The 23609-nt window shown below is 33.9% G+C and overlaps 1 protein-coding gene across 2 annotated transcripts in view; it reads right to left on the bottom strand.

Annotated features, from left to right (window-relative positions):
- Nucleotides 1–23609, bottom strand: part of LOC148952816 (uncharacterized) — a 147117-nt gene that overhangs the window by 7637 nt on the left and 115871 nt on the right. For both annotated transcript variants that reach the window (XM_089087435.1, XM_089087434.1), the window contains exons 9-11: nucleotides 11067–12372; nucleotides 2551–2662; nucleotides 525–588 (exon numbers count right to left, since the gene is read on the bottom strand). In XM_089087435.1, the coding sequence (XP_088943561.1) occupies nucleotides 11324–12372 (1049 nt within the window). In that variant the 3' untranslated portion in view covers nucleotides 525–588; nucleotides 2551–2662; nucleotides 11067–11323. The remainder of the gene's footprint in view (nucleotides 1–524; nucleotides 589–2550; nucleotides 2663–11066; nucleotides 12373–23609) is intronic.

The following is a 23609-nucleotide window of genomic DNA, read 5'->3' as shown; positions in this document are numbered from 1 at the left end:
CTGTTCAAATCTTCACAATTTATTCCCTCCCATGAAGTCTGAATTTCCTTTGAATCCTTTGTCATTCATAACCTCTTTCCGACTCGTTCGAGGACCTTTATGTTCGACCTGAAAGGGATCGCCAAAAAGTACCTTTTTCCGCAGCCTATAATCCTTCCATTGAGGACAGAGTCTAGCCATCTTAACCTGGGTTTCATTAGGGTTAAAGAAATTAGGATCAAACCAAGTTGAAAGCTGGTGTAAAATACGCCCGCAATAAACACGGTAGTTTTGCTTTAAAAACGCCTATCCGCAACTTAAATGAGTACCACAACTTAAAAGCTGGTGTAAAATACGCCCGCAATAAACACGGTAGTTTTGCTTTAAAAACGCCTATCCGCAACTTAAATGAGTACCACAACTTTTGAAAAAGGTAGTTATGAAATATTCACGCTGTTTTCAGCCACAAGAAGTATAATACGCTAGTCTAAAGTCATCTGAATAGGTCAAAATAGTTTTAAAGAAAGCAAAACGGTGTAACTAACCTGCAAAAGCATTGCAAAATGGCCTTTTTATAATCCTTGGGCTGACTATCTCTGTTGAATCAATCTGAAAATAAAGGTTTATTCAGTTTTATTTTACTGATAAGAGAGAGGGGGGGGGGCAGAAAACCCTGCAGTTAATTGAATTTGTGCTAGAGTGTATATAATTTCTAAATCTAATAGCAATACATTATCATTTATTAGGGTTCTCGCTCGGTTACATCAATCGTAGGGCTGATTCCAAAACAAAATCAGGATTCAACAAGCCAAATATTGCTGTAGTTTATTCTTACTGAATATCTTGTAGAGGATATGTTGGATATGTCCTGTAGCTTATTTTACTGAGTACCCTGTAGAAATTTTGTAGAGGATATCCTCCTGATTTTTATCCTTGGGAATCAGGTTGGTTTAGAGCTTGAATCCCTCTTAATTTCAAGTCGAGGTCTTGTAGGGATCAGCCTCCTGAAAACTGATTTTTCTTTTCATTTTTCACAGCAATCAAGCTAGTCGAATACTAAATTGAACAACACATTTGGGAGCAAGAGATTTCTTCTTTGAAGGCCAAAATAAAAAAAAAGTAAAAAAAGTCAATTTTTACTGGATATCCTGTAAAAGGTATCCGGAATATATTCAGTAGTTTATTTTTATTGTATATCCTGTTGAAAATATCCTGTCCTGCATATATCCTGTAGTTTATTTTTACTGGAAATTCTGTAGAAAATATCTTGGATATGTCCTTTAGTTTATTTTCACTGGATATCCTGGGGAAATTCTACAAGCCTTTAACCAGATTTTCTCTAAAAGCAAATAGATTATTTTTCCTTGAAACATTATTTCATTGATAATAGTCAGGGGCGAATCCCTAGAATTTGTATTGGGGGGGGGGGGGAACAAGAGGGGTCCATATCTTGATAGTCAAAGGGGATGAGATGTATAATATTGTTCTCCACATTATTGGGGGGGGGGGGGGGAACTGCCCCCCTTGCCACCCCCAAACGATGCCCCTGATAATAGTCTATTTAGGGCTTACCCATACTTATATTCTTAAGTCAACCAATTGAGATGAAACCTAGGTTATGAAAGACATAGTTATGTTTTGAAGACCGAGATGAATATATAAAGTCTGCAATGCCAGTTTCCGGGCAAAAATATGATTTAAAGTAAGGCGAGGGACAATGTTAGAACAAATAAGTTGCGTCATATATAATATTGTTAGAGAGAATTAATTAAGTTTTGCGATTTATTTAAGTTTTGATTCAAAGAAGTCAAGATAAAGCCCAAGAAACCACGAATAAAATGATAAGTAAGATAAATGATATCTAAGATAATCTACCAGTTACCGGAATCTAAAGATATGGCTTTAACTTTGAGCAAAGATTAAATTAAGGCTTACAAAAATAAAGAATGACACTCTGTTGTAAAGTGCACGGTCTGGAAATTTAGCAAAAATAGCAAATAAATTTTGCTATCTAATTTTGAATTATCTGAAAAGAAGGTTTCTCATTTAGCCATCTACCGGCAACATTAAAACCTAAGAAGTGTGTGGATAACTGACAATAATTTGTCCCTAACACATCGTAAAAATACCGATGAGATAGCACCAGTAAAATAGTAGCTTCCCGGCAACATGTACATTACACTACGGTAAAGCTAAAATGATGATCCAAATCACAGTTTATATAATATACCAGTAAGTTTACCGCAGATGATTTCTGGCTCTTCATTCTCGGTGCGAACAAAAAGCTCCTCCCACTTATTTCTGCACTTACTGTCCACTTATTGGTTGATCCGGCCAAGTGGTATTGTCAGTACTTGTTCAGTAGGTGATTATTCTTTGTCTACCCGTGAAAAGATCTAATGCCGCTTATGTTTAAATCTGCAAAAACGTTCTCTGGAGCACTCGCACCTCGGTCCGGGTTTTTATAATGCGTGAGATAGGGAAAGATCATACTGGATAATTATATAAAATGATGATCCAAATTAAGGAGTTCATTCAAAAGACTGCTGAATAAATTAAAAAAACTTTTACCATTTGTTCCGAATCTTGACAGAAGGCTATCAAAATACAGCTAAGAAATACAAAAGAAGCTAGTGCCATTTTGGGACCCTTCATTTGCAAAAGAAATAGGACTATGGTGTACCTGAAAACAAATAAAGTTTTACAAAACAGTAGCGTCACACAAAACAGAGGAGACACTTTTTTGTTTTCTTCCTTTTTTTTATGAAAATACAAAGGAAGAACATTTTTCAATGATCATACCAAAAGAGGTATGTTCCAAAATCCCGGGGAAGGGCAACTGAAGACTTGGTGCCAGCAAATACAGCAAAAAAAGTTTAATTACGCATTCACACTTATCGTCCAAAAAAAATTTGAAGGGTTTGGCCGAACTAAATGTAAAATTTAAATTTTGAATAAAAAAATGTAAAAAAACTGAAGAATTTAAAAGTGAAAAAGTATTTATTTCCCTACCTCAACATCGTTTACCAAGCCTCACACCGTCTCTATTAGTTCCTTCGAAGAGGCCTAACACAAAAATATAAAACTTACAGGGGAGCACAGAAAAATTTGACCTTTTTTTCCTCAAGGCAATAATGGGTCTCATAATTGGTTCAAAATATTTTCAGGTATTCTTCGAGTTAATAGAGATATAGTTTAGCTAAACTACCAAAAAAGGGGAAAAAAGAGCCAGGGTGTCAAAAATGAACTCTACAATCATAGGCAGCGTGCCAGCGCTGCCTAAGTAAAGAACGACGTGAGTACAATGTGTTGTTTTGTTTTTTCTTCATACCCGGGCACTTCGTATCGAAGGAGTTGTCGTAGAAAATTCGAAAAGGGCTCATTCGATTGCAAATTGGTGTGACAAGTGCCCTTTTTAATAGTCGAAAGTGATTGGAGGGCAACTTGCCCCCCACGCCCCTCATTCCCCCACACATATCCAATCAAAACGTTGAGATATCCATTTTGTACAGCGTAGTTGATTTCCAGATAGAAAATATGTTTTTGAGGAGGACACTCCCCCACAACCCTCGGAGCAAGGGTTTTAAGTTATGCCCTGGGAGCATATAAGGTTTTTATAGAAGGCGTTGTCGTAGAAACTTCAAAAAGGCTCATTCGATTGGAAATTCAAAGGGCTAGTGCCCTTTTTAATAGTCGAAAGTGATTGGAGTGCAACTAGCCCCCCCCCCACGCCCATCATTTCCCCAAACGCATCCACTCAAAATTTTGAGATAGCCATTTTGTTCAGCGTAGTTGATTTCCAAATAGAAAATATATTTTTGAGGAGGAAACTCCCTAAAAACCCTCGGGGCAAGGGTTTTAAGTTATGCCCTGGGGTCATATAAGATTTTTATAGAAGGTGTTGTCGTAGAAACTTCAAAAAAGGCTCATTCGGTTGGATATTCAAAGGGCTAGCCCTTTTTAATAGTCGAAAGTGATTGGAGGGCAACTAGCCCTCCCCCACGCCCATCATTCTCCCAAACACATCCAATCAAAATTTTGAGATATCCATTTTGTTCAGCGTAGTTTATTTCCGAATAGAAAATATCTTTTTGAGGAGGACACTCCCCCAAAACCCTCGGGGCAAGGGTTTTAAGTTATGCCCTGGCGGTATATAAGGTTTTTATAGAAGGCGTTGTCGTGGAAACTTCAAAAAAGGCTCATTCGATTGGAAATTCAAACGGCTAGTGCCCGTTTTAATAGTCGAAAGTGATTGAAAGCCAACTAGCCCCCCCACGCCCATCATTCCCCCAAACACATCCAATCTAAATTTTGAGATAGCTATTTTGTTCAGTGTAGTTGTTTTCCAGACAGAAAAAATGTTTTTGAGGAGGACACTCCCCCAAAACCCTCGGGGCAAGGGTGTTAAGTTATGGCCTGGGGGCATATAAGGTTTTTAAAGAAGGCGTTGTCATAGAAACTTCAAAAAAGGCTCATTTGATTGGAAATTCAAAGGGCTACTGCCATTTTTAATAGTTAAAAGTGATTGGACGGTAACTAACCCCCCTCTCACGCCCACCTTTTCAAAGGCAGCGCGCCAGTGCTGCCTAATTAAAGAACGATGTGGGCCACTTCGACCCGGGCACTTCGTATCAAAGGAATCGTCGTAGAAACTTCTAAAAGGGCTCACTCGATTGGAAATTCTAGTTGAGAGTGTCCTTTTTAATAGTCGAAATTGATCGGAGGGTAAAGAGCCCCCCGACGCCCATCATTCCCCAAAACACATCCACTCAACATTTTGAGATAGCCAATTTGTTCAGCGTAGTTGATTTCCAGATAGAAAATATCTTTTGAGGAGGACAATCCCCCAAAAGCCTCAGGGCAAGGGTTTTAAGTTGTGCCCTGGGGGCATATAAGGTTTTTTATAGAAGGCGTTGTCGTAGAAACTTCAAAACAGGCTCATTGGATTGTAAATTCAAAGGGCTTGCCCTTTTTAATAGTCGAAAGTGATTGGAGAGCAACTAGCCCCCGCCACGCCCATCATTCCCCCAAACACATCCAATAAAAATTTTGAGATAGCCAATTTTGTTCAGCGTAGTTTATTTACAGATAAAAAATATGTTTTTGAGGAGCATACTCAGCCACAGCCCTCAGGGCAAGGGTTTTAAGTTATGCCCTGAGGGCAATATAAGGTTTTTATGGAAGAAGTTGTCGTAGAAACTTCAGAAAGGGGCTCATTCGATTTGAAATTCAAAGGGCTAGTGCCCTTTTTAACAGTCGAAAGTGATGAGTAATATTTTTTGTTGTTGTTAGTTTTTTTTTTTTTTTTTTTTTTTTTTTTTAGACCAGGCACTTTGTATCAATGGAGTTGTCGTGGGAACTTCGATAGGGGCTCATTCGATTGAAAATAGAAAGGGCTGATGCCCTTTTTAGTAGTCGAAAGTGATGGGAGGGCAACTAATCCATCTTCCACTCCCATCCTCCCATTTGCCCATTATGTTTAAAAACTAAATGTTGCCTCAAGATTTAATCAAAATGCACTGTGATAATGCTAATTCCCAATAAGGCATCTCAGCAGTATCCCTGCTGAGATGCCTTAAAATAGAACATAAATGTTTTTACTTTTATAACTTTAATAAATCAAATAATTTTACCATTTTGATTACTAAATATCAGTATATGTATATTAAACTGACAATGCACATTCATTTGTATTTTTCAGTAAAGTGCAAATTTTTTTCAGGCCTTGGGAAGGCATATGGGTTTTGCGCCCAACTTATGTTAATTTCTGCTCGTTTTGAGTTTGACTCGGTTATTTATTTTAATTTCTGTTAGTTTTGGGTTCCATTTATTTATCGATGCGGATTTGTGGTAGTTTCGAGCTTGATAGATTATTTGATTTTATTTTTGCTCATTTTTTGTTTCATGGAGTTCTTTACTTTTCTTTGAAAAACTTATATTGTGGAAAAAGTTTTTTTAATTAATACTTAACAAATACTGAGTACGTTTCCTTTTCACCTTAGTTAACTGAAGATTTATATACAAATGAACATCACCAACTGATTCAGTACGAGCATCTGACATGAATAGCATGGACAATTCAAATTACCATTTTCTTCATCTGTCACCTTATTGCAAGGACGCGAAAGGCATAGACCTCTTTATAAAATATTGTCAACACGTGCGGAAATAAGCCCTAGCCCAAATACTGACCCTAAAAAGTTGTTTTCTAAAATTTCATTTTCAGGTAACGATTCATACTAACTATACTAGCTTGGCTTCAAATATTAGCCACCAGAACCCACCTAGCCACACAAGAATATGGCCTCTAAGCCCAAATGAATGTGGAAATTGAACGGAAAAGTGGGAATAGTATAAAAGAAGAGATTGAAAATATGGATACGAATAATGCAAGATAATAATATGGGAAATAATAGATGAAGGACGAGAAGGACAATAGGAAGATGAACTAACTCTGCAAGACTTTCAAATAAAATTTATTGTCCAGGGGAGGATTTGTCGGGTGAGTTTGACAGTGGTTGAGATAGTAGCTGTTGAGCACAAGAAAATGAAAACAAATATATTCGCTGATACCAAACGTGAAAGAACGACCTCTAGTTTCCACCATAAACACGTAAGTAAGAACTTCGATAGATGAAGAAGAAGAAACAATGCTAAAGTAGGTTTGGCATTAGCGGCTTCGTAAGGTGTATGTTTCCCGTGAAACAAAGGATTTGGTGACAAGGCTACAACTGCACCAAAAGCAAAAGATCTTATATCTAGGATTCCTTAGTTTCAGATCTCCAGCCATTAGTTCCATTCTCCGGCCAAATATTATGATACTGCTTAGACTTTTTCTAAGAGAATTATCTGAACTTCCTAACAAAATATGGAACTTTTCCTTGTTTTGGATGTTTCGGACGCATTTTCAACCAATTTTTCAATCTAAAATAGAAATAAAAAAAGGAATTTTAAAAAGTACTTTCGTAAATGGATGACACTGAATTTAAGCTATGAATGATAGCCAAATTGTCGTCTTGCGTTGAAACATTAAGACCACAGACCAAAATTTGCCAAATATTTTAATTTTTAAGAACACAAAACCAAAATTTTGGGGTCTTATTTTTCTGCTCTTCTACAATTTTTGCACATCAGCATAAAGACGACAATTTTGATATAATTCCATAGTTGAGGTTCCGTCCTATCCATCTACCAAGCTAAATTTCTGGACTTCATTGTACAGAGTTTTTAAATTGAAAATGCGTTGAAGATTAGCAGGAAATTGTTGAAAGAACAAAAATTTTTCTTTTTTTTTTCAAGCTAATTTAGACTTCTAAAGGAAATTTTTTTCTACAAGTTTTTCTTTTTCTCCAAGAAAAAGTTTAAGCAATATTGGGACGGATCTGAGACTATTGAATCCAATGATATATGTTTTTTTTCCTTCTGGCCTAAGCTAAAAGCCTATCGTAAAATCAATTGTTTCAGGAAAAACATATGCCCTAAGAAATAAAAAGATACTGAGATAAGTAAGCTACTAATCAGAAAGGTTTCAAAAGTACGAGCTAAATTCTAATAAAGCCAAGAATAGAACCATTTCTTATACCATATTGGGTAAAGGAATATTGGACTCTAGGAACTGTAGATCGGACCAGAGGGTATGCGAAACTTCTAAGAGTGGAAACTCCCATCAGTGCTGAAAGAAAAATCACCATCGCCATCTAGCATTTGACAATTTTATTCCTTCTTTAGCCTACCCCAAACTATGGCATACTTGTCTTTTCAGGCACTTTAAAATATAGAAGAGGGCAAAGAAAGCAGAATTTTGTCACCAGTAGACCTACAAGCTTAAATTCAACTAGACTACTTAACATGCAAAGATTTTTTTTAAGCTAGCTTAGACCTTATCTGTGCAGAGTGGATTTGATATAAAACAGTCCTTGAAAAGCGAAAAAAAATCCAGATTAATTCTTTTTATAGAGCAGATTTTTAGCTTTAATCCAATAAAATTGCGGATTAATCATGCCAATTATCACATTTTCTTTTATATTTCCTACTTTTTTAGTGAAGCTGTCAGACGCTACACTATTTTGCTCTAAACTACTATCTATGTGAAAGTTTGTAGTCCAAAACCACTATTAAAAAGTTCAGGTGGTTTAGAGGACTAAATGGTTTAAGAAAAATGGAATTAAAGAATAACATTTGCCTATTTCTTCTAATATTTTGTATAGGCAAGAAATTCATCTGACCTTTTTTTTATATTCACGCTAGGTAATTTATTGTTTTCAAAGAAACAATTTTCCATTTAATCCTTTTCTTTCTATTTCTACCTGTCGACACATTTTATGCCTAATTTGTTGGCTAAAACACAAATTTGAATGCCCAGGAGTTAGTGATAGCTGCTTTTGAAACGTATCTTACCCCAGGAAGTAGTTATGAAGGAATTCATTTTGTATGGGGAGGGGGAGTTACGACCAGAAAAAAACACGGACTATTGGTTGGTTAGTTGTATATTGAAACGATTATTATTATGAGAAAACTCTAAAAAGTTTGGGATATCAGGGGAAAGGCATGGGTCCAAAGGTTCCCTCGTAGTTACGAGTCTGTATTATAATTTTTTAAAAGGAAGAAAAACTGGGTTTGTTGATTCATACCTGAAAGCCACAAAATGTAAGATTTGTGTTTTGGTTGTTTCAAAACTATAAGGCAATTAGTGGAGTGCCCCAATTTTTGACAGATTTGTCACGCTGAATCGTGGAAATAAATAAGTAAAACTAATTAGTCTGATTTGACACTGCTTTATGTCATCAAAAGTTCAAGCAGTAACAGTCTATCGATTCCCAAAGACAACAACAACTTCACAGGAAAGCTATATCTTCTTAAGCTGTTTGTAATCATATGTTTTATATTATTTTTGTTTTACCCTAGCTTCTATTTTTCTACTGAATTTGGCACCCACGACTGCCAAAACTGCAATACTGCTTATGTGGGATATTTTTGTTGATAGTTTAATTCTGATTTTTTTTCTAATCTTTTAAAGGTAAATAGGGTTATCTGTAAGTTTCCACTAAACCAGTTCAAACAATCAGGTTTTCTTTTTACTGTCCATGATAGTTCAACAGTAACAGAAACATTACAGCAAGAGCAATAGTAAGATTTAGTTTTCAATGTCCTTGTTACTTTAACAGTAACAATCCACTATCAGTAACAGTAAGATTTTGTTTTCGCTGTCCTCGGTACTTTATTAGTAACAGTACATTTCAGTAACAGTACAGTAAAAGTGAGATTTGGTTCTCATTGTCCTTGTTACTTTAACAGTAACAATACACTAACAGTAACAGTAAGATTCCGTTTTCAGTGTCCTTGGTACATAAACAGTACAGTAACGACAACAGAAATAGTACAATTTCGCTTCCTGTCTCTTTGGTACTTAGCAGTAACAGTAGAGTAACAGTAACAGGAACAGCAAGATTTCATTTTTACTGTCCTTGGTACTTTAACAGTAACAGTACACTAACAGCAACAGTAAGATTTCGTTTTCACAGTCCTTGTTACTTTAACAGTAACAGTACACTAACAGTAACAGTAAGATTCCGTTTTCACTGTCTTTGGTACTTTAATAGTAACAGTACATTTCAGTACCAGTACAGTAACAGTAAAATTTCGTTCTCACTGTTACAGTCCTTGGTACACGAACAGTACAGTAACGACAACAGAAATAGTACAATTTCGCGTTCAGTCTCTTTGGTACTTAGTAGTAACAGTACAGTAACAGTAACAGCAATAGCAAGATTTCATTTTTCCTGTCCTTGGTACTTCAACAATACAGTAAAGTAACAATACAGCACTGTAACAGTAGGGTTTCGTTTTCACTGCTCTTGGTACTATAAAGAAATGGAGCACTGAGATACTTGTAAAATGAAGATTAAGGTACCGTATAAAAAAACACTGAGAATTAATGAATTTTCACCAAAACTTTGTTTGTAAGGCTTTAATCAACATTTTCGATTGTCAAGGAATAACAATATAAAAAGTGAACTCACTAATTTGAAAGGTTATTTCAAAATTTAAGTTTCACACAATAACACTTACTTCTAAAATATAAGGAAATATTGCTTTATATTCAAAGTTTAATGGTGAAGCTAAAATATTGAAAATTTGAAACTAATTTGAAAGGTTATTTCAAAATTTAAGTTTCACACAATAACACTTACTTCTAAAATATAAGGAAATATTGCTTTATATTCAAAGTTTAATGGTGAAGCTAAAATATTGAAAATCATAAACGATTTAGAGAACTTTGGCTCCCGAAGAAATATTCCGTTGGAAAAGGAGGTCCTAGAAACATTTTCATACGAGGAAGATGCCCAAGGAAAAAAAAATATCCATTCATCTTGACAACATCGTATTTCCCCACACATTTCTCCCAAATATTCCTGAACCCAGGGGCGAATCTCCAGCGTTTTTATTGGGGGGCAAGAGGGGTCCATATCCAGATAGTCAAACGGCATAAGATGTATAAAGATTTTTTTCCACATTATTTGGGGGGGGGCAATTGCCCCCTCTTTCCTCCCCCAAACAACGCCCCTGCCTGAACCTTATCTTGGTGGAGGTGTCTCCCTCAAGGACTTGATTCATTTCCTAAGCAGCAGCTAGTCGTGCCCTAGTAAATGACGGTTATAGATTTTATATGACACAATGAGAAATGCGGTGAAAAACTGACTTTAAGGAAATACATTATATTATTTTTTCGCTCGACTACCTTAGTTGTAAAAAGAAAGTGCCATCACTTATGTTTTTTTTTATTACGTTTGTTAAAAGTTTATTTCTTATATTTTTGTTCTTTTTCTTCTAGAATAGCTTGTATTCTTCAGTAATAAACGATCAAATATAGCTCAGTGATATTTGACAGTTTTGCAAGACAGTTTCTGAAAGTTGAGGAAGTTTTTTTCAATAGAATACCTTGTGTTACTTTCCCTTTTGAGTAAAATAGGTGGTATTTTAAGGAAATGTTGGGTACATGGTTCATTTTACGATTTTTCTGACATTGCCCCTTAATAGCTTAAATCTAATCTTTGAGCTACTCTGGAAGATAGTTTCAAACTACTTACGTTAAATTTTCCTCGGTGCCAAATGTACTCTTCAAGGTAGTAAACTGGAAAATGACCAAAACTCGACTTATTACTGTGATTTTTACAGGAACAATTTCCGCAGCTTAGAGATACGCATTCCTATTGGCTGAAACTTCACCAATGAGAGAAATTTAGGAGGTCACATGGATACAAATAAATAGCCAAAAATGAGATCTGATAGCAATTACAAAAATTATATACACGAAAATCTTAACAATAAATTTATCACAATCATTTTATCTTCTCTCGTCATAATAATCTGAGTCAATATCAATACTCTTTTTTCGAATTTCATTTCTCAACAATTTTTCGTTTTCTTCTGATGCATCTCCTTGTTTTATTGGGTCGGGAGGTAGAAGGCCCGGAGAGAGAGCAGTGTACTTCTGTTTCCCCTGAAATTGTGGTTGTGCAAACGAAGGGGGGCCCAATTGTGGCAAAATTAAATGATTATTTCCCCTGGACAAGTTTGAACTATTCACAGGTGCATCATAGCTTGAAGAAGGCTCATTAGATGACGAATTAATTGGAGTGCCAAAATTCGGGTGCTGATTAGATGGTGGCCCATAGCTGAGTTTTTGCTTATTTGTGTACGGATTTGATGGCAAGTTGTAGGCAGTATCATAATTACCATTGTTCTCAAGCCACTGAGAACCATAGTTTTGATAATTGGATCCTGGAGAATTTTGAAATAGGCTTGTCCAGTATTGTAATTGCTGAAAGTAATTAAACAATTCATTTATATCAATTTTTCCTTGATTTTCTCCACTAGCTGAAGCAGGATAGCTGCTTTGAGGCACGCTGTAAGTATTTTTTGGCACTCCATAGCTTTGCTTAGGAGGTTGAGGCACTCCATAGATTTGTTTTGGAGGCTGAGGCACTCCATAGCTTCCCTTTGAAGGCAAAGGTAGATGGTGTCCTTCATGTAAGTTAGGCCCATGCGTAATTGCACCGTAGTTATTAATAGGGGCGCCATAAACTGGCTTCGGTTTTGGCAATCCATATGCAATACTCAGAGTAAAACTTGGCGTCGTGGTCGGGATAGGAGGCGCAGTTGTACTTACAGAAGAATGAGGTGCATTAGTATCAGGGTGTGTACTGGTGTAATCAACTGTATGGGGTGGGATGGGTGCTTCAGACGCTTTACATGGCTCTGAAATTCCGGAGTTATGACATTTTGAAGAAATTAGTTGGTAATTCACTGAAAATCCTGTGTGCGCAGGAGCAAAGAATCTTGATGAAATGCCAGTCTTTACTTCTATTGTAAAAATACGACCATTCACTTTCGCTAAAAATATAAATTCAAGATTAGTTTAACACTTCAAGACTTGGAAAAAGTAGGAAACGAGAAAATAGTGAAAGTTTATGAAGTCTGTCTACTAAAATGTCAAAAATATGTTTCCATAATTTTCATGACGGAAAAAGGGAGAAAAAAGAATAACATAGAATAACATATCATATCATAGAATAACATAGCATGTATCAAATCGGGTACTTCCGTATTAGCCAGTACAACTCGAGAAATCAGATTAGGTTAATCCTAATGATATATTAAATAAAAAAACACAAGTTTTTTCAACTGAAATGAAGGAGCAACATTAAAACTTAAAACGAACAGAAATTATTACGTATATGAGGGGGTTCTCCCCCTAATCAGTACCTCACTCTTTACGCTAAAGTTCGAATTTTGTGCAAGTCATAAATCCCTGAATCACAAAGGCCGTTTAATTAGAATAGATAGCTCTTTTGAAAATACTAAAAAAAACTTCAGCGTAAAAAGCGAGGTATTGACTGGGGGGCGAACCCCCTCATATACGTAATACTTTCTGTTCGTTTTAAGTTTCAATGCTGCTCCTTACTTTCAGTTGAAAAAACTTGCTATTTTTTTATTTAATTTCTCATCGTTTTTTAAATGATGCTGGGAAATCTGGCGCCTCCTTCATAGAAATGTCCCTTCCCCCAAGGAAACTTCCTCAATGGAAAGATCTTCCCACATAACCCCCTCCTCCGACCCTCCACCACCAGAACAAATCCCTCCTGAAAACGTCTATATACTTCCCAATAACCAATACTATATTTTCCTTCTTTTTCTTCTTTTTTTTTTTTTGTTTTCTTTAGTGATTACTCCGTCTATTGTACCTTTTGTACCTTTTTTTGACGTGCAATAAATTAATAATAATAATAATAATATGTAAACAAAGGACAAAGTTCATAAGTTGCAGCCCTTCCCCGGGATATGTGGGAGACCTAAGTCATCCTCAAAGAAATATTTATTATATTTTCTACTATGCTGAACAAAATGAGTAGAATGCTTATATTGAATTTGCTTGCGTATATAGGAATTTCCATGTTATTTGCTTGCGTGTATAGGAATCTCCATGTTATGTGCTTGCATATAACTGATTTCCCATGTTCTTTGAGTGAAGCTATAGGACTATGTTATTTGCTTGCTTGCTTAGGAATTCTAATGTTATGTGATTGTCTGTATAGGAATTCCCGGGATATTTGGGTGAAGATATAGGACAGTGTTAGTTGCTTGCGTGTATAGTAATTCCCATGTTATTTGCTTGCGTGTATACGAATTCCCATGTTATTTGCTTGCAGCTATAGGACCATGTTATTTGCTTGCGTGTATAGGAATTCCCATGTTATTTGCTTACGTGTATAGGAATTCCCATGTTATTTGCTTGCAGCTATAGGACCATGTTATTTGCTTGCGTGTATAGGAATTCCCATGTTATTTGCATGAGCTTTACAGGGTTTGAGAGACTCGGTTGCCTGATTCCGTGTGGTTTTTCTTTACTTGGTGCCCATTATAAACGAAATTTTTGTGTTAAATAAGTAGTTGTTGTATCTTTTAAAAGAGCTTTAAGGGGTTTGAGAGACTCTGTTGCCTGATTCCGTGTGGTTTTTCTTTACTTAGTGCTCATTAAAAACGAAATTTTTGTTGTAAATAAGTAGTTCTTGTATCTTTTAAAAAAGCTTTATGGGGTTTGAGAGACTCTGTTGCTTGAGTCCTTGTGGTTTTTCGTTGCTTTGTGCTCATTCTAAATGAAATTTTTGTTGTAAATAAGTAGTTCTTGTATCTCTGAAAAGAGCCTGAGGAGGTTTGAGAGACTAGATTACCTGTGTCCTTGTGATTTTTTTTTAATTGATGACCATTGGAAACAAAATTTTTGTTGTAAATAAGTAGTTCTTGTATCTTTTAAAAGAGCTTTACGGGGTTTGAGAGAGTCTGTTGCCTTATTCTGTGTGGTTTTTCTTTACTTGGTGCCCATTAAAAACGAAATTTTGTATTAAATTAGTATTTCTTGTATCTTTTAAAAGAGCTTTATGGGGTTTGAGAGACTCGGTTGCCTGATTCCGTGTGGGTTTTCTTTACTTGGTGCCCATTAAAAACGAAATTTTTGTATTAAATTAGTAGTTTTTGTATCTTTTAAAAGAGCTTTAAGGGGTTGAAGAGACTCAGTTGCCTGATTCCGTGTAGTTTTTCTTTACTTAGTGCTTAATAAAAACGAAGTTTTTGTGTTAAATAAGTAGTTTTTGTATCTTTTAAAAAAGCTTTAAGGGGTTTGAGAGACTCGGTTGCCTGATTCCGTGTGGTTTTTCTTTACTTGGTGCCCATTAAAAACGAAATTTTTGTGTTAAATAAGTAGTTCTTGTATCTGTTAAAATAGCTTTACGGGGTTTGAGAGACTCGGTTGCATTGTATTTTCCATAATTTTCTTACAAGAAACTAGAGTTTCTTACGAAACTAGAGTTTACGGCCAAAAACCCTTATTAGCTCAGATTTTATAGAAATAGTTTTATTTTTCGATCCGAAAATAGACTAAAGTTTCAGATTTGAACCAGAGAATTGTATTTTCCATAATTTTCTTACATCTTTGGAAATCATTAACGATAACAAACATGTTTTCGACCAGATGGGTTTTTCAAAGCACATTCAGCATGGCGTGCGCTATTTTTTTTTTTATGAACCCTTTAGAGACCAATTTGATCAACTTGGAGAAAGTTGAAATAGACTCGTTACTGATATTGATATTAGTGCGTAAACTACAAACTGACAAAAAATATCCAGAACTTTTTTTCTTATAACCTTGACTTTGAAGACGTTTCTTCATCTTAATTGGCTTTAGAAATATCATGCAAAGTAAAACTAACCAAACCGTCGTTGCTTTGTCAAATTTTGAGCAAACAAAATGATTGTAACACCTGATTGGCTCGTTTGTATTCAATTTCAAGCCAGTGAAAAGAACGAAACGTCTTTGATTCATATTTAAAAAAAAAGTAAATTCGTTGTTTCTCTATGATTCAATCCCAACGTCCCCCTGCTCTGAGTGTTGAAAATGATTTCATGACATTATTTTAGTTTTTTTTTCTTGCCCCAAACTATTTTTTTTTAATCATGAACCCTTTAGAGATCAATTTGATCAACTTGGCGAAAATTCAAATAGAATCGTTACTGATATTGATATTAGTGCGTAAACTACAAACTGATAAAAATATCAAGCAATTCCTTTCTTATAGCCTTGACTTTGAAGACATTTCTTCTTTTGTGAGTGTGTCTTGTCTAAAACCTATAGTTTGGGATGCTATTTGGGCTTTTCAGAGCTAGGTTTCTTAGTTTCTCACAGGTGTGTGTTGTCTGAAACCTACAATTTGGGGTGGGTAGTTTGCTATTTCTGACTTTTCAGATCTAGATATATCAGTCTCTCATAGGAGTGGGTTGTCTAAAAGATACACTTTGGGATGGGTAGTTTGTTATTTCTAACTTTTAAGTACTAGGTTTCATAGCATTTTATATGTGTGTTTTGTCTGAAAAATATTGTTTGGGATGCTATTTGGGCTTGTCAGAGCTAATTTTCTTAGTCTCTCATAGGTGAGTGTTATCTGAAACCTACAATTTGAGGTGGGTAGTTTGCTATTTTTGGCTTTTCAGAGCTAGGTTTCTTAGCGTCTGATAGGTGTGTGTTGTCTGAAACCTACAAATTGAGGTGGGTAGTTTGTTATTTCTGGCTTTTATGAGCTAGGTAATAAACTATTTCTGTGAAATCTGAGCTAATAAGGGTTTTTGGCCGTAAACTCTAGTTTTTTTTGTAAGAAAATTATGGAAAATACAATTCTCTGGTTCAAATCTGAAACTTTAGTCTATTTTTGGATCAAAAAATAAAACTATTTCTATAAAATCTAAGCTAAAAAAAGGATTTTTGACCGTAAACTCTAGTTTTTTTTTTGTAAGAAAATTATGGAAAATACAATTTGTTGGCTCATAGGTGAAAACTAAGTCCAGTTATGGATCGAAAAAGCAACTATTTCTATAAAATCTGAGCTAATAAGGGTTTTTTGCAGTAAATTCTTGTTTTTTGTAAGAAAATTATGGACAATACAATTCTCTGGTGGAAATCTGAAACTTTAGTCTATTTTTGGATCGAAAAATAAACTATATTTGTAAAATCTGATCTAATAAGGGATTTTGACCGTAAACTCTAGTTTTTTTTGTAAGAAAATTATGGAAAATACAATTCGTTGGCTCATAGGTGAAAATTAAGTCCAGTTATGGATCGAAAAATAAACTATTTCTGTAAAATCTGAGCTAATAAGGGTTTTTGCCCGTAAACTCTAGTTTTTTGTGAGAAAATTATGGAAAATACAGTTCTCTGGTTCAAATCTGAAACTCTAGTCTATTTTTGTATCCAAAAATAAACTATTTCTGTAAAATCTGAGCTAATAAGGGTTTTTGACCGTAAACTCTAGTTTTTTGTAAGAAAATTATGGAAAATACAATTGTCTGGTTCAAATCTGAAACTCTAGTCTATTTTTGGTTCGAAAAATAAAACTTTTTCTATAAAATCTGAGCTAAAAAGGGATTTTGACCGTAAACTCTAGTTTTTTATAAGAAAATTATGGAAAATACAAATCTCCGGTTCAAATCTGAAACTTAAGTCTATTTTTGGATCGAAAAATAAAAGTATTTCTGCAAAATATGAGCTAATAAAGGTTTTTGGCCGTAAACTCTAGTTTTTTGTAAGAAAATTATGGAAAATACAATTCTCTGGTTCAAATCTGAAACTTAAGTCTATTTTTGGATCGAAAAATAAAACTATTTCTATAAAATCTGAGTTAAAAGGGTTTTCGACCGTAAACTTTAGTTTTTTGTAAGAAAATTATGGAAAATACAATTCATTGGCTCATAGGTGAAAATTAAGTCCAGTTAAAGATCGAAAAATAAAGTATTTCTGTAAAATCCGAGCTAACAAGGGTTTTTGGCCGTAAACTCTAGTTTTCTTATAAGAAAATTATGGAAAATATTATTCCCTGGTTCAATGTGAAACTTAAGTCTTTTTTTGGATCGAAAAATAAAACTATTTCCGTAAAATCTGAGCTAATAAGGGTTTTTGACCGTAAACTCTAGTTTCTTGTAAGAAAATTATGGAAAATACAATTCTCTAGTTCAAATGTGAAACTTAAGTCCAGTTTCGGATACTCATAATGATGAGGACTGATGATTCTAATTCAATATTTTTTCCATAAAAATAGACTATTTTTTTTAAACTTCGAAATTATTCAACGTTATTTATTTTTTATCTTTTTTTGTACGTATCTTGAAATGACAAAATATGCCTACGTCTCTAACAATTCTACTCTATGATTGGTCAGAGATATGATGTGGCTTTCCCATTGGTATTCTATGTCCGGTTATTGACACTACCTAGTCTATTGCATGTATTAAATCAGTATTTTTTACGCAGTGGAACGATAAACACATAAGTCATATCTTAAAAAAAATGAAGATGGAGTATTTTAATAAAGTGTGTTCACATAACAAGGTTATTGTAGCATTGAATGCCGACAAGGAGAATTATTTAAACTATGAAACAAGTACAAGTGGTAGCACTATTGGAAATGTATGCATGCATTGTCATGACAGTTAGGAATTCAATTTCTTTGGAATAGCGAAAAAATTCAACTCTTATGTTGATGGTTATACGAGATTGAGATCTCCAGAGATGATTGCACTCAAAGAGAGTGCCAACATAAAAATAATCGTTGATGATAGAGGACAACTCCTTGCTACTGTTGCAGGTAACACATTACCTACTGATACAACCAATCGTCAGCTTTCGGGTATTAGCATTCAACGGAAGGTCAATATAAGAAAGGCCTACTCTTCTACTAATATCGTAAACCATATCTTGTCTACGTGCCGAAACTGTTACCTGTGAAAATATAATGTGATAATAGACAGTGAAATTGACAGAAAAATAAAAAGGGCATTGTCATAAAATATCACGATGGAATATAAAGATGAATCGATGAAAAACAAAGCACCAGCAAACGTTACTGCCATTGATCAAACAGTCAATGAACCAAATAATACAAAAGACGAAAAGAATATTGAGCCTGTTGATGAGACACCAGTAAAAATTGTGTATGACTCTAAATGGAATAGTGATTATTCTACTGATTACGAACTAAGAGAAGACAATAGCTACAATATCAAGAGAGAACATGGTGAACTATTTTATGGAACAGATTCAAAATGTCCAAAGTTAATCAATGATATTAATAATGTATCATAATATATTTTTGTATTAACATTCTACATAGCATTATCTCATTAAAAATATTTTATGCATTACCTTGTTATGTGTTCATTATTTTTAGAGTAAGCTAGCATATCAAACGTTTAGAATGTCTATTAAAACATCGGAGATGTAAGAAAAGGAATTTGCATACCTCTATTGTTAGACACATGGGATAACATTGACAAAATCTAGCTATCAGAATTAATGAATTCTTTATCAACATCCGTTGTTGGATATGTTATTATGTCATTATGAAAAAATTGTAAGTAGGTAAGTAAGTAATTAAGTAGGTAAGTAAGTAACAAACTCTTTCTTGAATTCACCTCTTGGATACACAATACAGAAATTTAATTCAGGAAATTATGAAAAAAAGTTGAACAAATTCTTTATTAACATTCTTTATCGATTGAAGTCGCTTCCTAGACAGTCAATACAGCAATTTCACAAAATCTAAGTATCAGATTCATTAAATTCTATATCAACATCCATTTCTCGGATACATGCGGATGAAATTGACAAAATCTAAGTGTTAGAGTGAATAAATTTTATTTATCAACATGTTTTGTCAGATACATCGAATAAACTTGACAGAATCTAAGTGTCAGAGTGAATAATTTATTTTTGATCAACATCTTTTATCAGTTAAAACAATTATTAATAACAAAATCTAAATATCAGAGTGAATAAATGTTTTTTCAGTATCCTTTGACGGATCTGTTGAATAAAATATGCAAAGTCGACATAGCTTTATTTCATTTTTTAAGGTTAATTTAGACGAGGTTCTGTGCGCGCACGTAACCTCGTCTAAATTAACCTTAAAAAATGAAATATTTGTCAGTTTGTAGTTTACGCACTAATATCAATATCAGTAACGAGTCTATTTGAACTTTCTCCAAGTTGATCAAATTGGTCTCTAAAGGGTTCATGATAAAAAAAAATAGCGCACGCCATGCTGAATGTGCTTTGAAAAACCCATCTGGCCGAAAACATGTTTGTTATCGTTAATGATTTCCAAAGATGTAAGAAAATTATGGAAAATACAATTCTCTGGTTCAAATCTGAAACTTTAGTATATTTTCAGATCGAAAAATAAAACTATTTCTATAACATCTGAGCTAATAAGGGTTTTTAACCGTAAACTCTAGTTTCTTGTAATAAAAGTATTGAAAATACAATGCAACCGAGTCTCTCAAACCCCGTAAAACTATTTTAACAGATATACGAACTACTTATTTAACACAAAAATTTTGTTTTTAATGGGCACCAAGTAAAGAAAAACCACACGGAATCAGACAACCGAGTCTCTCAAACCCCTCAAAGCTCTTTTAACAGATACAAGAACTACTTATTTAACACAAAAATTTCGTTTTTAATGAGCACTAAGTAAAGAAAAACCACACGGAATCAGGCAACTGAGTCTCTCCAACCCCTTAAAGCTCTTTTAAAAGATACAAAAACTACTTATTCAACACAAAAATTTCGTTTTTAATGGGCACCAAGAAAAGAAAAACCACACGGAATCAGGCAACGGAGTCTCTCAAACCCCGTAAAGCTCTTTTAAAAGATAAAAGAACTACTTATTTAACACTAAAATTTCGTTTTTAATGGGCACCAAGTAAAGAAAAACCACACAGAATAAGGCAACAGACTCTCTCAAACCCCGTAAAACTCTTTTAAAAGATACAAGAACTACTTATTTACAACAAAAAATTTTTTTTCAATGGGCACCAAGTAAAGAAAAACCACACGGAATCAGGCAACCGAGTCTCTCAAACCCCATAAAGCTCTTTTAAAAGATACAAGAACTACTTATTTACAACAAAAATTTCGTTTTAAATGAGCACTAAGTAAAGAAAAACCACACGGAATCAGGCAACCGAGTCTCTCAAACCCCATAAAGCTCTTTTAAAAGATACAAGAACTACTTATTTACAACAAAAATTTCGTTTTTAATGAGCACTAAGTAAAGAAAAACCACACGGAATCAAGCAACAGAGTCTCTCAAACCCCTTAAAGCTCTTTTAAAAGATACAAAAACTACTTATTTAACACAAAAATTTCGTTTCTAATGGGCACCAAGTAAAGAAAAACCACACGGAATCAGGCAACCGAGTCTCTCAAACCCTGTAAAGCTCATGCAAATAACATGGGAATTCCTATACACGCAAGCAAATAACATGGTCCTATAGCTGCAAGCAAATAACATGGGAATTCCTATACACGCAAGCAAATAACATGGGAATTCCTATACACGCAAGCAAATAACATGGTCCTATAGCTGCAAGCAAATAACATGGGAATTCCTATACACACAAGCAAATAACATGGGAATTCCTATACACGCAAGCAAATAACATGGTCCTATAGCTGCAAGCAAATAACACGGGAATTCCTATACACGCAAGCAAATAACATGGAGATTCCTATACACGCAAGCAAATAACATGGAAATTCCTATATACGCAAGCAAATTCAATATAAGCATACTACTAAAATGGCTATCTCAAAACTTTGATTTTATGACTTTGGAAAAAAATGAGCGAGGAAGGGGGCCAAGTTGCCCTCATTTTTTTGGTCACTTAAAAAGGGCACTAAAACTTTTAATTTCCGTCCGAATGAGCCCTCTCACGATGTTCTAGGTACTTGATCGATACGATCACCCCTGGAAAAAAACAAAACAACAAAGAAACTCGCATCCGTGATCTTTCTTCTGGCAAAAATACAAAATCCCACATTTTTGCAGATAGGAGCTTGAAACATCTACAGTGGCATTTTCTGTTGCACTGAATGTGATGGTTTGATTTTCATTAAGATTCTATCACTTTTAGGTGGTACTTCCCTCTTTTTTCGAAATAAAGCAATTTTTTCAGGCTCGTAGCTTTTGATGGGTTAGACTAACTTTGATGAAACTTATATACTACCCCAACTTGTTTTGAGTAACTTATGATAGAATATCAGTATCTGTTCTTTCTAAGTCATTTATAAAACTCATGAATTTTCCCCCAAAATTTCAAATAGTAGACCAATTACCTAAAAAAAAGAGAAAAAGAAGAAAATTAAATAAATAAGGAAATTTTTGTACATTAAATCATATTGAACTTTTTGTCATAGTAAATTGTACACGTAAACACAGAATAAAAATCAAGCAATGGCAAAGTTTATTTTTCTGCAAAATTAATTCCTATGGAATTAAAAAAAAGCTCTCGAAAAATTACTTCATTACTAGAAACTTTATTTGATATTAAGCATATTTACTAACACACATACAACTAGAGAAAGAATTATAGTTAAAAGGCTCCGCGTCTTCCCAGTGGGTCGTAACTCGCAATTTGGAAAACAAGTTCTGTATGGGGTTGATTAAGCAAAAGAAATAAAATAAAGATGTTGTACCTTAATTAGAGGCCAATTAACTCGTGTAAAAAAAAGAAGAAAACATTTTAGGAAATCAGGAAGATTTTTATGTCGATAATCCACTAATTTATTTGTTGAATTAGATTGCAGACACAAAAAAAGAAAATCTGAACTGCAACAAGACATTATTTTGCATCAAAAATAACTTTAAATTAATTAAGAAAAATCCCCCTCGAAAAATATTCTATTAGTCAAAATATGCGTTTAGTATTAATTTTCTTATTAAAATATACAACTAGAGAAACACAGTTTTTTTCTTGCCAGCGAGACATAACCCAAATTTGGAAAGTACTTCTATACGAGGTCAATTAAGCCAGAGACATAAAACCAATATCTGTTATTGCTAAGTTTGTAAATGGAATAATATGACATAAATCCCTGAGCTCTATCGTCCATCTATCAAGTCATAGGGGATTAATTGTTTTTATTTTTTGTTGCTAGTAGAAGCTATGTTCATATATTGCTTTAAAAAATTAATAAAATATTATAAATAGAACATAATAACGAAGGGATAAAATTAAGAAAAATGTCCCAATAATCAAGGTCCCGCAAAAAAAAAATTATTAGAGAAACAGGCTATAAATACAACTCTTATTTCAACAACTTCAAAATGATTCTTTTATTAGAAAGAATATAGAAATTGTTAAAGCACAATAATTAAAAAAAAACGGCTAAAATTGCCAATCTTGCTAAATTGCGTCAAAATAAATCGTTTTGTTTTTCAGATACTGAACCTGACTCTTGATTATTTACTTATCTTCCTTTCCTTAATCCTATAGGGCTTTCCTTAAAATCTAACCTAAATAATGTTTCAAAGAACTTGAGCTTCAAAGAATTCAAAAATAATTTAAAATTTTCTCAAAATATTATTCTGACGGAAGTAAATTCTTGTTGGTTGTCTTAATCCTACCTTTTTTAAGGGAGAGAAATTATTACTGTAAAGAAGAAACAACACCGAATGAATAGCTAATGATATATATGACCTGCGAATATCCATATTACCTCTTTAAAGCATCAAAGACAATCAACACAATCTTTGCCCATTGGACCGATCTGGAAGCCACAATTTGTAAGAATTTTCTAGTGGTTGTTCCAAGTTATGAAGTTTTAAGGCAGTATTCACATTTTCGTCAGTATTGCATTGTTGGATGAAGAAAATAAATCAACAACTAATTCAAGAAACTAATTCATTAAATTTGGCAACAATTTTTGTCCATAAGAATTCCGACATTAACAATCTGGTGATCACCAAAACCAACTGGGTCTTCAACAGGGCCGGATCGATTAAGTGTGGGGCCCAATTGGAATTTTTTTGCGGGGCCCCTTCTATATATTTAATTTTATATATATATATAAATATATATATATATATATATATATATATATATATATATATATATATATATATATATATATATATATATATATATATATATATATATATACATATATATATATATATATATATATATATATATATATATATATATATATATATATATATATATATATATATATATATATATAT

This window comes from Artemia sp. Qi Xiang Cuo, chromosome 4, assembly GCF_049724085.1.
Source record: "Artemia sp. Qi Xiang Cuo chromosome 4, ASM4972408v1, whole genome shotgun sequence".
In the NCBI taxonomy this organism is placed as follows: Eukaryota; Metazoa; Arthropoda; class Branchiopoda; order Anostraca; family Artemiidae; genus Artemia; species Artemia sp. Qi Xiang Cuo.
Note: the sequence above shows the minus strand (reverse complement) of the source record. Positions and strands in the feature narration are given on the sequence as shown.